The 18,494-nt window shown below is 41.5% G+C and overlaps 1 protein-coding gene across 5 annotated transcripts in view; it reads right to left on the reverse strand.

Annotated features, from left to right (window-relative positions):
- ATP2B2 (ATPase plasma membrane Ca2+ transporting 2) overlaps nt 1–18,494 on the reverse strand; it is a 969,683-nt gene that overhangs the window by 341,168 nt on the left and 610,021 nt on the right. For all 5 annotated transcript variants that reach the window (XM_030205270.1, XM_030205268.1, XM_030205272.1 and 2 more), the window contains one exon: nt 5,197–5,394. In XM_030205270.1, coding sequence (XP_030061130.1) covers nt 5,197–5,394 — 198 coding nt within the window. The remainder of the gene's footprint in view (nt 1–5,196; nt 5,395–18,494) is intronic.

Here is an 18,494-nt window from a genome sequence, read left to right on the forward strand (position 1 = left end):
TCAGCTAGCCACTTTGCTAGTGATGCTTCATATATTTTAATTTTAATTTAGTTTTAGTTTATTATTTATAATTTGCCTGTATCTAGGCGTGGTACAAAAAACATTCAAAATCAAAGTAAAACAGATAAAAACACACAATCCAACCATCCATCATTACCAATTAATTCTAGACAACATACACCCCAATCCCACACCCATATATAAACATGTCATATCATAATACAACATGACATAAAAACATAAGAGTAGCCATTCTGGGTCAGACCAATGGTCCATCTAGCCCAATATCCTGTTTTCCAAACAGTGGCCAAGCCAGGCCACAAGAAACCCAAATCATGGCAACACTCCTTACTACAAATCCCAGGGTATGCAGTTGCTTGCCATGTCTGTCTCGATAGCAGACTATGGATTTTTCCTCCAGGAAGTTTTCCAAACCTTTTTTTAAACCCAGATACGCTAACCGCTGTTACCACATCCTCCAGCAAAGAGTTCCAGAGCTTAACTATTCGATGAGTGAAAAAATATTTCCTCCTCTTTGTTTTAAAAGTATTTCCATGTAACTTCCTTGAGTGTCCCCTAGTCTTTGTACTTTTGGAACAAGTAAAAAATTGATTTACTCCTACTCATTCTACACCACTCAAGATTTGTAGACCTCAATCATATTTCCCCTCATCCGTCTTTTTTCCAAGCTGGTCATTAACTTCATGCTGCTGCAACCCCAGTCCCCTACCAAAAAGCACATCACAAGTTACCATAAATAGATGTTGAAAGATTAAAACAGATAGTAACATAGTAGATGACGGCAGAAAAAGACCTGCAGGGTCCATCTAGTCTGCCCAAGATAAACTCATATGTGTATACCTTACCTTGAATTTGTACCTGTCTTTTTCAGGGCACAGACCGTATAAGTCTGCCCAGCAGTATTTCCCGCCTCCCAACCACCAGTCCCGCCTCCCATCACCGGCTCTGGCACAGACCGTATAAGTCTGCCCTCCCCTATCCTAGCCTCCCAACCACCATGATGAAAAACCATTACAAACAAGTGATGTTTCCTGAACTGCACTGTATCAGTGACATTTTTGATGTAAGCAGGTATCAAACTCCACATTGTAGGATCCACAAATGAAAAAGCACTCTTTTGGGTTTTTTCTCAGACTGGAGAGATTGACGTGGAACAGACAACAAGTAGGACATGGATTCTTTTTTCAAAGCCTTGTGTATAAGTACCAAAACTTTAAAAACAATCCTCTGCTCAATTGGAAGCCAATGCAAGGCACATAAAATTGGAGTTACATGATGAAAGCAAGAAGAACCTATAAGTAGATGAGCAGTAGCGTTCTGAACCACTTGCAATGCTTGCACCTTTACTGCTGGCAGGCCTAAATACAAAGAATTACAGTAATCAAGCCCATTCAGCAAAGACTTTGAAAAACCAAATGAAATCGAAAGCAAATAAGGAGGGCTTTATCCTAAGAAAAAAAAAAGAACTTTTCACTATACAACAAATCAGTGATGTTAAGGTCAGACCCCAGACAAGAGTCTAACAGGACACACACTTGAGATGTCACATTTACTGCACAATTATTCAGTAAGATCATTGTCAGTATAGAGTCCTCAGAGATCTCCGTAACTAACAATACCTCAATTTTTTGAGTATTCAATGACAGCTTATTAGATCTCAACCAAGTAGCAACCTCACTAAAAACAGACTGTAAATGCTGAATATCAGGGCCTACTCTGGTTTCAAATTTAAAGAAAAACTGAATGTCAGCTGCATAAATATGATAATGTGCTTTCAAATAGTGCAATTTCTGGCACAACAGAATGAAATACATATTAAATAGCACTGCAAACAAAGAATACCCTTGTGGCACTCCAGTCAGTAACTTCCTTAAGCCAAACTCATTGCCAACCTGAACCTCTAGTTGATATAAAATTCTGCACACATTGGGGGTCTTTTACTAAGGCACTCCCAATTTTTACGTGCGCTAAAACGTGAGCACGCCTTAGCAAAAGGAGGGTCCTTATTTGTAATGTTTCATGTGCAGATTTCCTCATCATAAGACCTGACCCTTCCCCATCAACATCACTCTTCAGGTTCTACCCTCTTCAGCTGTCTCTCTCTTTCCCTAACCTAACTTCATCTTCTTCTCCTTCCCTGGCAGATTCAAACCTAAGTTTTTTCTGCCCCTTCTTTAAACTTTCTCTTTTCTGCTCCACTTCCAAGCTTTTACCCCTACCCCTCTCTCTGTTCCTATTTTCATTCTTTCTTTCCCCTCTGCAGTTATCTCCCCACGCCTTAGCCTTGAAGAAAAAATTACATTTAGATCAGTGATGAGAGCTGGGAGTGAAGTTTGGAGTGGAGGTCAGAGTGAAACTGGGGATGGAGTTTGGCCCCACCAACCTAAGAAGTGTTTCCGCTGCCCCTAGTTGCTGCTACCTTTTACCACTAAGCTGTTCCATTCATTAATCACCCTCTCAGTAAAGAAACATGTTCTCGTTTGTCCTCTACACCTTCCTTCGTGTAGCTTCATATCATGCCCTTGTCATTAATTTCTTCTTATGTGAGAGAATTCAACGTCCCATGATTTATTGAAGTCCAGCAAATATTTTAATATATCTTGCTCTTCCCATCCCTTCTTTTCTCCAGTACACACATTTTAAACATCTTAAAGGCAATTCTGTACATGCTGGTATACATATGTGCACAGAAAAATGACCCACACTATTCCATAACCCCCAAATTCTATAAAGAGTGTTTTAAGTTGTGCACGCTAATAATTGTGCGCACAGCTTAATTGATTAACAAACCTATCAGCACTGATAATTGGTACTTAACCAATTAGCGGCACTAATTGACTTTAATTAGAATTTATGCACACAACTTTCTAGGCATATTCTACAACATGGTGCACATAAATTCTAATGTGCACAGCCAAAAAGGGGATGTGGCCATGGGCGTGGAATGGGCAGGTTGTGGGTGTTTACAAAAAACTATGTGCTCTTTTATAGAATACTCCGGATCTGCACCTACGTTAGGCGCAGGTATGTAGGCATGGTTTTAGGTGGCCTAAATGGGTGCATCTAAATTTTAGTCACAAGATCGGTATGTGAGCATATTCTATAAACTACACACAAACTTTAGGTGTAGTTTATAGAACTGCGCTAAGTTCATGTTTTTTGGCACTGAATTTTAAGGTGCCATTTATAGTGTTTGGCCCTAAGGGAGTATGTAAGAGCTTGTGAGGGAGTCTATAGGATGCTGCCACTTCCTCATAAGAACACTCTATCACAGTGTCATGGCCACCTTAAACCCCTAGTCCTGCCCAAAGGGGAAGTGACATGGGAGGGGTGGAGCCATGACCCAGGAAGTATAAAAGACAAGGCCAGAGCTGGCTTAAGGAGACCAGAAGGAAGCAGCAATGCCCGTTGCAGATGCCTCCACTCAGGTAGGCCAAGGTCAACTTGGACCCTGGAAGAATTTGTGTTTTGACCTGCCGGCTGCAGGTCAGCCTTGTATGCCTGCTAGAGACTGTGCTGAGAGAATGGCATTCATATATGCTGGGGCCCTGTAGGAGCAGGCCACCCGAGTACACTTATATTACAGATCTAGTTTGAGTACTAAATTCTCCACTCCTGTGAAGCGAACAGGAGCCCTTACCTGACACATTTAATAAATATTATTTGTTTCACCAGAACTTGCTGAATGTGTGTGGCTTGTCTTACCTGACCCCATGGCTCACCCTTGCTCACGTTACCAAAGAGTTATAGCACATAATTACATGGGGGCACAGCATGGTGAGATATGGGTGTGTCACACATATACTCATGTAACTTACAGAATACTATTTATTTATTTGTTGCATTTGTATCCCACATTTTCCCACCTATTTGCAGGCTCAATGTGGCTTACATTATTCCATAATGGCGATCGCCATTTCCGGCATGAGGAAATACAAATTGGTATTGCATTAAAAGTTCATCAGTGACCAAGTAGATTAGCAGTCAAGTATAGAGAATTCATATCGGGATAAGAAATAGAGTGGTGTTGCGTTAAAGTTAATTCGTGTCAAGCTGATGAGGCAATCAGGTATAGAGAGTTAGGTTATGTTCAGTTCTGGTATAAGTTTCGTTGACTGGAATTTAGGATGGATCATTGTGGTATGCCTTGTTGAACAGGTTGGTTTTTAGTGAGTTACACACATTTCACGCTGCACGCTGCACTTAGGCATACCCATTTATGGACTTGGACTTGGGAAACACTGATTCATATGATCCTGATATACCCTGAGGCAGCTTAAAAGCAAAACGCTGGCCATCATTGGTGGGATTTGAACATTTGCTGCTAAATCTCTTTGACACTTGTTTATTTAGACAATTTTGCATTGCACAGAAAACTGCATCAGTGACATGATACAATGCCAACGAGGTATTTACCTCTTAATCTTTGATGCTTAGTTTAATGGAAGGAATGTGGTTCTGAGGCTTTCTCCTCCCTTTTCATCTTGAACAGTGACACATGATTTTAGGCTCACATGTCACCTGTACATTTATTAGGAGAATGGTGTTTTTGAATATGTATTAACTGCCATGTTAACAGTTAATGCAGCTTAGGGGCTAACCCCCAAATTCTATATATCACGCCGAGATTTCCATGTAGAAATCGAAGCATATACCATAACAATGTGCACACAACTTAATTAGTTAACAAGCTAGGAGCTGATGATTGGATGTTAACAAGCAATTATCATCACTAATTGGCATTCATTAGAATTTACAGGCACTGCTTGCTAAGAATATTCTGTAACATGGTGCACGTGAATTCTAAGTCGAATAGTTGTAAAGTGGGCGTGGTTATGTGCATGGAATGGACAGGTCATGGGAATTTCTAAAATCTTTGCACATTGTTATAGAATAAACCTGCTCCATGCCTAATGAAGGCGTTGGGATTTATACCAGGTTTTAGTTGGCATAATTGACTGCAACTAAATTTAGTCACATGGATCAACACTCAGCGTATTCTATGAAGTACCTCTAAAATAAAGTGTACTTTATAGAATATGCTTCTATTTCCATGTGGAAATCTCGGCGCTTGCATGATTTTTTTTTCATGGGTTTCCAATTATATAATCATTTGAGAAATTTATAGATGCAGCTGATATCATAAAGAAAATAATTGTTTTAGACATACAATACCTTCATTACTTTCCCCAGGAGGCCGATAAAATGAAAGTCCCAAAGATATGATGGCTGCAATTTCCAAGATTATTAGAGTCACATCCTGTAGTGCTTCCCAGACTAGCTGTAAGAAAGTTTTTGGCTTCTTTGGAGGTATAAAGTTTTGTCCAAATATTTGCCTTCTCCTTTCTAGATCTGCAGCAGTGCCAGGTAATCCTGTAAAGAAATTCAGAACAATATTTTTTGCATTACAATAGTCTTTAGTATTACAGCAATGTTTTTACAAAATAGAATTCACATAACGAGATAGGAATGCCTCCATCACTAGCAGGTATCACCCTCTTTATCCTTTTTCTATCCATCAGTAAAATGTGTCTGCCTCCAATATTTTCTTTCCTTTACTCATATTAACCTTCAGTTTTAGGGAAAGTACTGTATAGTCCAGTGATCTCTTGTGGCTGACAGATCAAATCCACTTGCAATCTTGCTTTCTGGTCTATTTGACTGTAAATCTTGGCTTAAGACCTTTGTCTTAGCAGTAGAATAAAAGACAAGAACCTCAACTACAAAACAAACTCAGATTTCTCAGTGTAAATGTTTAGAAAGCCAGCTCTACATTGCTGAATTCAGGCTTTTGGATCTGATTATTCTCCTGTGCTACATACAGTATAGGCACAGTGGGCATTTATTTGCCAAAAGGGCTTACAAATTAAGAGGAATGTGGAGACATCTGTAAAATATTTATAAGGGTGCCAGAAAATATATGTGTAAGAGCTGGCACATGCAGTAGGAACAGCCATTTTAGTAGCAAACACATCCAAAAAATGATATCACTCAGAGTTTTGGGGGGGTGGGGATGGGGGATTCTATAAATGTCACCCAAAATTAGGTATTCAATGATTGTAACTTTCACTAATCACGCTAGGTGCTACCACTCTGACTGAATTTTATTATCCATATATTTAAAGTGGAGAAAAAAAAGACCTCAGTAAATATATCCTAGCTCTTCATTAGTATATAGAGCTACAGGACAGCCCCCATCATAGGTCAAGAAAAAAAACTCCACTTCTCTTATCAAAAGAGGCAGAGTGAAAAGCACCAGTGGTCCAACAGGAATCATATATAAGGCTATGCAGCAATCCAATGTATAAACGACACAGATAGTTGCTTCCAACATTACTCCAGATTACCAATCCACCATAAATGCTTCCAGCATAGCCAGTAGAAATCCAACCCGACAGGGACACCCTGTTTTGCCTTGCTGCCTCAGGGGAAAACCTGTTGTATGGCTACAACCCTGCTACAAAAGCAGGGTCATTTGTTGGATGTGTTTTGCTACTAAAATGGTCATCACAGCAGTTCTGTTCAGCACAGCATGGAAAGTATAAGCATTGGATTTTGTTTTGTACCTGCATTGCCAGTTTTGGCATCTTTCTGGATGAGCACATTTGTCTTCTTCAAGACTAAGGTGCCTAGTGAAAACGGATTATTGATACCCTTGGCAACAGAGACCAACATTAGACCCCTGACACAGGCATTTCATGCCGAAACACGGACCATGTCGGGTCTGACCAATAAAGCAAAGCTGAAATGCCCCTAACTTGAAGGCTCCTTGTGCTTCTTTGCTTTCTAAATATATAAGCACCAGCCAGGGGAAGATCTCATAAACTGGATAGCTAGAAAGAGACAGTTATAGATTCAAGTAAAAAAACAAACAAACAGCCTCAATAATTAAACAGTGCAGTCAGCACTGGATTTAAACACTGGCCATAGCATTTGAATCTATACTCAAATATTCAGTCCCGGCCAATATACAAATATCAATGCTGAATAGACTGACCATTGGAACTGGTCTGGATACCACCAATATTCAATGTCGGGCACCAGGATAATTTACCCAGATAGTGATCTAGGTGAAGGCACTGAATATTGGCAGTGGCCGGATAAGTCACATGTAGGTCTCAGCCGCTACTAACTTCGTCCCTGAGGGGCCAATGCTCAAGTCCCTGTTCAAAACCATGTCTATTTAGATCCATAGTAGAAGTTGCTGATAATCGCATGCAAATGAGATTCATGTAAATTTAGCAAGCAACTTGGTAGAGAAAGCGCCTAGCACACGCGCAGAACAGTCTCTCGGTAAGTGTCCATGTTCTGCACAAGCCCAGGAATCCCACTGCTGTACTCGCTTCCTTCTCCTGCAGTACTTACTGGTTCCACTGTCTCCTTTCCCGTGCCGTGCTCTGATTCTGGCTTCACCTTTCTCCTGCAGTTTACTTGTCTTCTCTCAGCCTGCCCTGGGTGATTTTCAGTTGGTAATCTCTTCCATGCTGAACCCCCCCCCCCCCCCCCCCACCCTAGTTTCTCCACCCCTCTAAACTGTTCTCTGCACTGGGACAATTTTGCTATTGAAAGATGCAAACAGAGTGCTTCTCCTTGAAGAAGCCCTCAGGGAAAAGTTTGCATGTTAAAGGTAGGTACTGCTGCCTGTGCATGGCTCATAAACAGCTGAGCCTGAGCTCCTTGTAATGCAAATGCATAGGATTATTGTTCCCTGATACCATGATCAGCAAGATGGATGCAGAATCCCTTTGTGCATTACTCCCTAAATAACATGCATATTGAACTGGATAGAACCAGTCAAAATCAGAGGTTCCTAGCTTTGTGGATTAGCCCCTGAGTTCTATTTTCTGCTACCTATTAATATTATCCTATTCCCTCCTGCTTTACTGTATTTGAAATTAATTGTAACTTAAGCCTTTGATTGTGTTCTCCTAAATGCTCTTCCCTTTCTTACATGTTTAATTTTTTACATTTTTACTTGTAAGCCATTTTGATTTTTTTTTTTTTTTTGATGGGTGGTATATCTAATAAAAGTGACCTGTGACTGCCTCTGGACTACCCTGGCATTATCTTGATCAAGGCAATCCATAAACATTTCCTGCAGCATTAAACATCTGGATACGGCCCTGTTGAGTGACACTTATCCCATCAGAAGCCATCTTACCTGTAGAAGTGTTGCTGAGTAATCATTTTAAATAAAATTTTGAAGTGGATTTTAACACCAGAGGGTTAAGAACAATTGCTCTCTCAAAACACTGGTACAAATGTTAGGTCCAAACAGACCAATTTAATTTAATTTATTGCATTTGATATTCCCCTTCAGACAAATTAATAGAAGCACATTAAGGGCCCTGTTTACCAAGATGGGCTTACGTTTTTGGCATGCGCTAAATGCTAGAGACACCCATATATTCCTATGGGTGTCTCTAGTGTTAGCACACACTAAAAACACTAGCATGCCTATATAGTGCGGCTTAGTAACAGGGTCCTAACATTTTTTGTTTTTTAATTTTTATTTATTGTAATTTTTATAACATTACAAGTCCAACACTTGCTTACAGAAACGCAGTGTAGAATATCATTAATAAGAATTTTCTATACAGTAAGAAAATAAAACTTTCACTTTCTTAGACCACTTAAGGGGGCATGAAACCAAATATAAAGGAATATTAAGATGTATTATTCATTTTTAGTAAGGCAGTGATTGGAGACTCTTCCATAACATATCCAATATTATTTAAGCCTTTTCAAATCTAGAAAAACATTTAATTGTTCTGGGGCATAAAATATATATTTTGATTCTCCAAATCTTATCATACATTTACATGGGTAGGCTAGGAAAAATGTAGCAACATTTTTTAAAAAACTGCCTATGTAAATGCCTACATCCAGGTTTTTTATAGTCAATAATACAAGCATACATTGTTGGCCAGACTAAACCACACTCATTAAACACAAATTTCTAAAAGTCCTTTTTAGTAAACTGCGCTAGTAAATGGGCTTAGGGTGTCCTAATGTGGGACTTTCCCATGCTCTTTGGCCATTTGTAGCACAGCAGTAAACTACAAAGTTTTCTATACTTTTGAATTTCTGGCCATGCACCGTTAGCATTAGCATGTGGCCGCTTAAACAAATTAACGCAGCACTGGCCACCTTCCATCTTGGAAGTGCCAAGCGCTCCTGCATTATTAAATCAAATCACTTCTTGTATACCACTAATATCCTCTTTCCAGGGTTCAGTGCGGTTTACATTCTAGGTGAGACAAACGCCGATACTGTGAGACCACTGGTGTAATGCATGAGACCAAGAACATCATAGGAAAGGATAATGGTTGATACTAGGAGGAAAATGGATTGTGAGCAGTGTTTCCTGCGACAGCATGCAAAACCAATACAATGGCGTTCACCAGAGCAGGGTGGGCAGGAACTAACATGTCCAGCATGCTAGGGTCAGCAAAGACTATGAAGAGATCTTTGTCCTGGAGGACCCCTAATGCTAGGGGGTCACAGCTGAGGCCCGGTGTGGCCACAATGATCTGGTCTAGTGATTCTTCATTCCCCAGGATCTTGAAGGCTGCATCCCGATAGCTAGCACAGGTGTGAAATGCTTTGTGCAGGACTCAAAATTCTTGGGCTACTGCAACTCAGTCAACAGGTTCAGGTTTCTGTTCTGGCTCTGGCCTGGATTTACGTAGCACAGGGAGCCCGGCTGGATGCTAAGGAAATCTAGAGTTTGGTCATCCTTCAACTTCCGACCGCAGTAAATGAGATCTATGAGCTCAGGATCCAGGGCACACTCTTGCAGTTTTGCCATGATCAACAGCTTCAGGCAGAGATACTGTACCCTCACAATCGACAATCTCCTTTCTCTGCTTCTGGCAGTGTAAGGATAGTTTTGGGTGCCAAAGATTTGTCAGCCAATTTCACTTCAATATTCCACTCTCTTACACCTTTCTGGGCTAGAATTCAGGAGCTAGAACTGCTTCCATCAGGTCAAAGCAGACGTTAATGAGTCATAGTTTACAATCTGAGGTCATCCACCAATAATCCCACAATTTTCCTTCTCCGCTGCCTCATCCCCTATGAAACCTCTCTCTCTCTCTCTCTCTCTGAAGCATCCCACCATGACCTTGCCCAAAACAGGAAATTGCATCCTATAGAGGTGTTAATCAGTTTGCATGCTTTAATGTCAGTGTGCTGACTGAATAGTGCTTCCACACCCAATCTCTGGCTCTGCAGAATAAGAAAAGGTTTCAAGAAGAGCAACCAAAGTGATAAGGGGGATGGAACTCCTCTCATATGAAGAAAGGCTAAACAGGTTAGGGCTCTATAGCTTGGAAAAGAGACGACTGAAGGGGGATATGTTTGAGGTCTACAATATCCTGAGTGGTGTAACACAGGTAAAAGTGAATCAAATTTTTACTCTGTCAAAAAAGTAGAAAGACTAGGGGACCCTCAATGACGTTAGATCGTAATACTTGTAAAATGAATAGTAGGAAATATTTAAACTCTGAAACTCATTGCTAGAGAATGTAGTTACAGCTTTAGCATATCTGGGTTTAAAAAATGTTTGGCCAAGTTCCTGGAGGAAAAGTCCAGTGTCTGTTATTGAGATGGACATGGGGGAAACCATTGCTTGCCCCTTGATTGATAGCATGGAATGTTGCTACTAATTGGGTTTCTAGATTGGCCACTGTTGGAAGCAGGATACTGGGCTAGATGGACCACTGGTCTGACCCAGTATGGCTATTCTTATGTTCTTATATGCCCCCTTCAAATACATTTTAAGAAGATAAATATTGTGCAGTTAGGACTAAATTCTATAAATGGCACCTACAAAATTGGTGCCAAAACAATAGCGCTTAGCACTATTCTATAAACAGTGCTGAAAGTTAGGTGCCATTTATAGAATAACACTTAGTTGTGGAAAATGCAACTATATTTAGGTGCAACCATTTACATTAATGAAATCTTGCTGTAAATCCCTGCACCTAAATTAGGTGCAAATCCCCTTTATTCTATAATACCTCTCCCATGGCCGCTCCCCCCTTTTGGATCCGTGTGTAAAAACATACGCATAAATGTGAATGCCAATTAGCACTAACAATTGATTGTTAGGACTCAATTATCAGCGCTAATTGGCTCATTATTCAATTAAGTTACTCTTGCAAATTTGGGCATGTGCCCAAATTTGAATGTGCAACTCATAGCGCCATATATAGAATTTGAGGGTTAACGCGCACAAATGGCAAAACTAATTCAGAACGTTTAAGTATGTCCTGGATTAGGCTATTTTTTATGCATTAAGGGCTAGATTCTATATATGGCACCTAAAATTCCTGCACAGAAAAAAAAGTACGCCTAGGCATATTCTCTAAAGCACACCTAAATTTTATAGAACAGGCTTAAATTTCCACATGGTATATAGAATATGCTGAGCGCCTCTCCATGTGACCAAATTAAGTCACAGCCATTTACGCCATGTTCTACTTGGTGTAAATGCCAAACACGTAACACCAGAGAGGTCAGGTAGGCTCCAGGATGGGATGGGGCTGCTGATCAGGGGGTGGGGGGGCTTTTTTTATTTAGTTGAATGCTGATCCCTGACTGATATTCAGCTGGGGCCCACATAAGTTTATTATGTGGGCTCGGCTGAATGTTGGCCGGGCCTGCATAAGCTCCAGCAGCCTGTCTACCAAACATTATCCTCTGATATTTAGTGCAGGTGCTCTGACATGGCTCAGCACTGAATATCAGGGGATAATTTAGCCAGCAATGATCAGCACTTAAAAAAAACTCTGACCGCTGCCACCTGAATATTGGGGGGACTATGAATAATAACAGAATGTGTATTATGAGTAATGGCAGCCCACAGACATTTGAAAATTAATAATCAATTATCGGCACTAACTAGTATTAATTAAAGTTTACAAGTATATATTTAGTAATGGGGATCCATGCATAAATATTACACATGGCTCTAAAAAGGGGATGCGGCCATGGGAGGGTTAGGAGTGTTCCTACAATTTATGCGCATTTGTTATAGAATAAGGGGGATCCGTTCCTAATTTAGAGACAAGGATTTAAACCAGAGACTACTTGGTGTAAATCCTTGCATCTAAAGTTAGGCGCTGAACCTTTCAGTGCTGTTTCTAGAATAACACTTAAGCGCGTTTTTTTACGGCACTGACATTTTGGTGCTGTTTAGAGAATTTGATCCCAGATTTCTGCAGCGGTAAAAAGTGGCCCACAGTAGAGTTGGAACATGGAATTGCCGTGCATCGAGGCCACTTTTTACCACGGTAGCTAAAAGGCATTTTTTGTATTGCAGTCATTAATGGCCGTGCACTGATATTAGAATTAACGTGTGGCCCTTTACTGCCTGATCCCTCATGCGCTAACCCAGCAGTAATCGGGCAGCATGTGGAAATATACCCATGCTGCCTGATTACTGCCAGAAACATGTACTCTCCCCCCACTGCAGTAGAAAATAAAAATTATTTTCTACTGCAGTGGGGGGAGAGTACATGTTTCTGGCAGTAGAAAATAAAAATTATTTTCTAGTAAGGGAAATGGGTCTGCGCAGAAGCAAAACCACCGCTTGGTAAAAGGGCTCTTAGTGTGAACAGTCAACTAATATAAATGAAAATCGTAAAAATGCTGCAGCTATATGCCATATTCTTCACCTGCTATATTCTTCGGAATAAATGTGATATTTAAATCAAAATGTGTCTCCTGCCTGAGGCTGTATATTGTGTCATAAACAGCCTTTGAAGAGAAGAAAAGAAGAATTTCAATGTCTTATGGCATATGCTCTTTAACCTGACAAAAAATTCCCAGAAGGATCAGAAAGTGAAATTATATTCAGACAGATTAAGGATAAAGTTGGATGTGTTTATTATTTTGAAGTAATTTGAGCTGAAATGTTTGAACACAATAAGGTCAATACTGAAAAGCAATTATGCAGACAGTGGCAGTGCCAAACTTATGAATGCATTTTTTTATTTTAATTTCCGTCTCTTAGGGGCCCTTTTACTAAGCTGCAGTAGGGCTAATGCACGGGGAGCACACGCCAAATCGACAGTACTCCTGGGCTAGCATGGGCGCCCAGCAGTAGTTTTGAAGTTGGCACCAGGGGCGTAGCTTCGTGGGGCCATGGGGGCATGGGCCCCCGTAGATTTGGCCCTGCCCCCCCCCCCCCGCAGGCAACCCCTTCGACCCCCTTCTGCACGTCAGACTCACAGAAACAGAAGCCTGCCCTTGCAGATCAGCAACGCGGCCGCACTGGAGAAGAGGACTTCGGCTGGCTGGGGTTGGGGTCCCCCCCACTAGCAAAGGTACCCAACGGTGGCGGCAGGGGAGGGTTGGCGGCGGGAAGAGGGGGTCGAAAGGGTTGGCCCTGGGGGGCGGGGTCAAAGTTGGTGGTGGCGGTGGGAGGGGTCAAAAATTGCGGGGGGGGGTCGACAGTGCCTGGGGGGGGCTAAAATGTGCCCCCTCACCTCGGGCTCTGGACCCCCCTCCCGCCGAAGTCTGGCTATGCCCCTGGTTGGCACATGCTGTTTCCCGCAGTAGAAAAATGTTTCTATTTTCTACTGCGGGGGCGTTCCTGGCAGTAATCGACACATTAGCGCACACTGGATGATTACCATGAGAGTAGCGTGTAAGCCCTTACCGCTAGGTCAATGGGTGGCAGCAAGAGCTCCGGTACTAAATAGCCACCCACTACTTTTAATTTTAGCGCATGGCCATTTACCACCCCATTACAAAAAAGCCCTTCTTCCAAGCCGCGGTAATAAAATGGCCCAGACTGTGTCAATTTCACGTGTCCAGACTACCACTTTTTACTGCAGCTAGTAAAAGGGCCCCTAAAACAGATAGCTTTGACTGTTTAACGTTTTAGGTGACAAGTTATCTCTTCGGATTTGGGATAGATTTGAGGCAGAGCTAAAAATTATCTGGCAAGTGGTGATATTCAAGTCATCCATTCAAGTAAGACCACACAAATAGCAGATATAACTTGAAATTGAAAACTTCATCTAAAGTTATATGTGTATTTTCAGCAATCCTACCTAGATGGATAGGTAGGATTTTTGGAAAATTACATTTAAGAAAAACATGAGAGAAATGGAAAGGAATGAGATAGGTGAAAAAGGAAAAGTGAGAGAGAGAGAGAGAGAGAAGAAGAAGAAGAAGAAATAGAAAAAACTGGCTAAGTCGATGCTCCGCCCTAACTCCGCCCCTGGCCCACCCCTTCCTTATCTGGACATATTCAGCAACATGAAAACAAAGAACAGAGAAGAGTGAAAGAACGTAATAGCCATACTGGGTCAGACCAATGGTCCATCTAGCACAGAAACAAAAACACCGAGAGCCCCATTTAATAAGGCATACTAGCGTTTTTAGCATGTGCTAAACGCTAGGGACACCCATGGGTGCCTTTAGCATTTAGCACATGCTAAAAACACTAGCGCAGCCTTAGCGCAGCTTAGTAAACAGGGTTCTGAATCATTTAAAGCTATAGTTCAAATAAAAAAAAAACACCTTAATGACATTCACATGTTCATCCAAATTTAAGATTCTGTCCTTGTTTTGTAAATGTATACATAGAAATATGTCAAAATATTTGTTTAATCAACTGTCTAAGCATCAGCCTGCTAAGGACTTTTAGATCTTCCCAACGGGGACTATTGTTACTGCAGAGGGTAATTTTTAAAAGCATTTCTGTGCATAAAGCACAGTACGACTGAGTTTCCCTGCCAATGACCAAGATTTAATGCAACCAGAAGTCATTGTTTCTCTTTGAGAACAGTCAATTCTAGGTAACTCAGTTTAATAAAACAGAGGCATATCACAGTTAACTATTAATAAGCATCTGTTGTTTGTTAAACTGCCAGGAAGAGGCAGCAGAAATAAAACTGAATTGTTACTTCAGCACATCGTTCACTATGCGCTAGATTGCCAGAACAATGTTAATCATTAGCCTTATAGAGGGTAATTTTCAAAGCGGGTGCTTAGCTTAAGCGTGTTTTCAGGGACTTATTTTATGCCAATTTTATAAAAATAGGTAGGTACATAGTTGTAGATCTACATATTTGATCATCTACATAAGTGCTTGCATTGAGCACCCTTTATAAAATTCTGTTCCATTCCCAGATGAGTACCTGACATAACAGATAGAACAGGACCAGAGGACTGAGAAGCAGGGGAATGTTTATAGCCTCCATAGATTTTGTGATCAACAGAGGCAACTCCACTCTCAAAAACAGCCTAGATACAGTAAGATCATCACTCTCGTCTGCCTCTGAAATATCCAAGTCCGTAGCCAAACTAGGACAGTCAGAATACACAGATAAAACCTCCTCTGAGTCCCGAGGAGGAACATTCTCCAAATCCTGCAAAACACATTTCTTAGGAAGCTGCTTCTCAAAGCAACGTGAGGGGAAGAAGGAAAGGCAGCTTCAGCTGATTTTAATAAAAAGGCCTGATATAATAAACGAACAAATTCAGGCAAAAATGGCAGGGCAGAGACTTCCCCCCCCAAACCAACATCCCAGGTCACTGTAGTGCGCGAGGAACCCACTGACAAACCAGCTGCTGAAGCCTCGTGGAATGCAGGAGCCATTAGTGCTGAGCCCACAAAAACTGCTATGGAGTACTGAGGGCCAAAGTAGGCAAAAGCGGCATGTCTACAGAAGTAAAGCAAAATTTGCAGGAACTGGTAGCCAAGAGCTTACCCCCACAGTGCGCACAAGACTTAACAGGCTCAGACGTAGAGAATAACAAATTATACTCACAGAGAACAGCCAGTCTCATGACCTCCAAGGCGCTGAAGCCCCACAATCTTCCCACAGCACAAGTGCTCTCACAAAGAACTACCATGGCTGTTGTTTTTTTTTTTTACATAGAGGCAGGAGAAAAAGAAAAGGGAAGACTAAAATAATGAGGTAGAAAGTGGCAACGAGGGAGCAGGGAGGGACCTAGACCACTAGGTTTACACCCAAGGCACAAGATATTCTCAACCTCAAACTCAACTGAACCTGCAAGTAGGACAGGAGGCCACAGAACACAGGAGCTGCTATCCCGCCTGCTGGAGATAGAGAATACTGGTTTCTTGCTAAGCGCAGGAGCTTATGAGGCACAACTCAGAGTTTTCTATTTGAACCTGCTGGCAGATGCTCACATCCCATTTGTCTGGACTGATTCTTGAGGTGTAATGGAAGGGGAGTTTTTAGTAAAGCTTAGAATGCATTGATGGAATTAGAATATCCTATTTTATGCCTATCGGCCACATGGCAATTAGCTTTAGTAAAAGTGCCCTTTTGTTCCCAGTAGGACTCTTATTCTGCTTGACCCTATGACATCCCTGATATATAGCACTATTCTTCCTCCAATTTGATCCACTCTAATCACTTCTACATACTTGGTACCCTGGTATTAAAGTGCCCAATGGTTATCGTCCTTACGCTAGGTCTCTGAGATACTTAGGGATAATTTTATATAGCATTTTCTGTGTTTAAAGAATGAATAACATGCTAAAAATGGATCTTTTAAAACTGAATGGCCAAATACATGTGAACAATTATGCATGCTGACAATATTGCATATTCTTAAATGTACACCATCCAGCTTATAATCGAACGAGAATAACGCCCAAGTTCCGACCTAAATCGGGAGATGGGCGTTCTTCTCACAAAAACAAATAAAGCGGCATAATCGAAAGCCGAACTTTGGACGCTTTCAACTGCACTCCGTCGCGGATGCGGACAAAGTTGACGGGGGAGTGTCGGAGGCGTGGTGAAGGCGGAACTGGGGCGTGGTTATCACCCGAACAGAGATGGGCGCCCTTCGCCGATAATGGATGCGTTTGTAGCTAGAATTTAGGGCACTTTTCCTGGACCCTGTTTTTTGACGAATAAGGCCCCAAAAAGTGCCCTAAATGACCAGATGACCCCCAGAGGGACTCCCCCAGTGGTCACTAACCCCCTCCCACCACAACAAATGATGTTTCACAACTTTTTACTTTCACCCTCAAATGTCATACCCTCCTCCCAAGCAGCAGTATGCAGGTCCCTGGAACAGTTGTTAGGGGGTGCAGTGGACGTCAGGCAGGTGGACCCAGGCCCATCCCCCCCCTACCTGTTACAATTGTGCTGCTTAATGCTACTAGTCGTCCAACCCCCCCAAACCCCCTGTACCCACATGTAGGTGCCCCCCTTCACCGCTTAGGGCTATAGTACTGGTGTAGACTTGTGGGCAGTGGGTTTTGAGGGGGATTTGGGGGGCTCAACACCCAAGGGAAGGGTGCTATGCACCTGGGAGCTCTTTTACCTTTTTTTTTGTTTTTGTAAAAGTGCCCCCTAGGGTGCCCGGTTGGTGTCCTGGCATGTGAGGGGGACCAGTGCACTATGAATCCTGGCCCCTCCCACGAACAAATGCCTTGCATTTATTCGTTTTTGAGCTGGGCGATTTCATTTTCCATTATCGGTGAAAAGCAAAAACGCCCAGCTCACACCTTGGCGAATAAAGCATGGGCGTCTATTTTTTTTAAAAAATACGGTTCACTCCGCCCCTTCACGGACCCGTTCTCGGAGATTAACGCCCATGGAGATAGGCGTTTCTGGTCGATTATGCCCCTCCATGTGTTCTAAGGGGCATACTTTGCATGGAGCTGGAGAGTACTTACATTGTAAATTTGTGCAAAATAACTTGTATAATATTATGACAAAAATACTTAAAACATTTCATATAGGCAACATATAAAATTGCCCCCATTCCTCCACTAAAAATTTCACGTACAAATTTGGACACGCGCACAATTTAATTGAATATTGAGCTAATTAGCACTAATCGGTTTGTTAGCAACCAATTATTGGCACTATTTAGATTTAATTGGAATTTAAACACCTATTTATACATGAGTTCAAAATGGGGGCATGGAAATGGGAAGGTCATGGGTGGAACAGCGGTGTTCCTAACATTTACACATGTTGCTATACAATGAGGGGGGATAAACATAGGCACGATTCCCAGGCGTAAGCGCTATTCTATAAACTGCTTCTATCTTTAAGTGCAGCTTTTAGAATAGTGCTTTTTTCTTTCTCATATATTTATAATTCATCCCAAAATAATATCTAGATTTTTATTTACTGCCATACTTTCTAACTCTTCAGATTTATATACTACTATCATTCACATGCAGATAATTCAAAGTATGTTTTTTTATTGGTGTTTGCAGTTGATAGAGGGAATTTGGAATCACTTATATCTGTTTACTATTCTTTAAATCCATTTGGGCTACTCTAGTCTTTACGCTATATAGATTCTTGGTGAGGCCTCACTTGGAATACTGTGTTCAGTTTTGGAAAATATGAAACAGGGATAGCCAACTCCAGACCTCATGTGCCACAGGTAGGTTAGGTTTTCAGGATATCCACAATGAATAAGCATGAGATAAATTTGCATTCACTATCTCCATT

Source organism: Microcaecilia unicolor, chromosome 6 (assembly GCF_901765095.1).
Source record: "Microcaecilia unicolor chromosome 6, aMicUni1.1, whole genome shotgun sequence".
Taxonomy (NCBI): domain Eukaryota; kingdom Metazoa; phylum Chordata; class Amphibia; order Gymnophiona; family Siphonopidae; genus Microcaecilia; species Microcaecilia unicolor.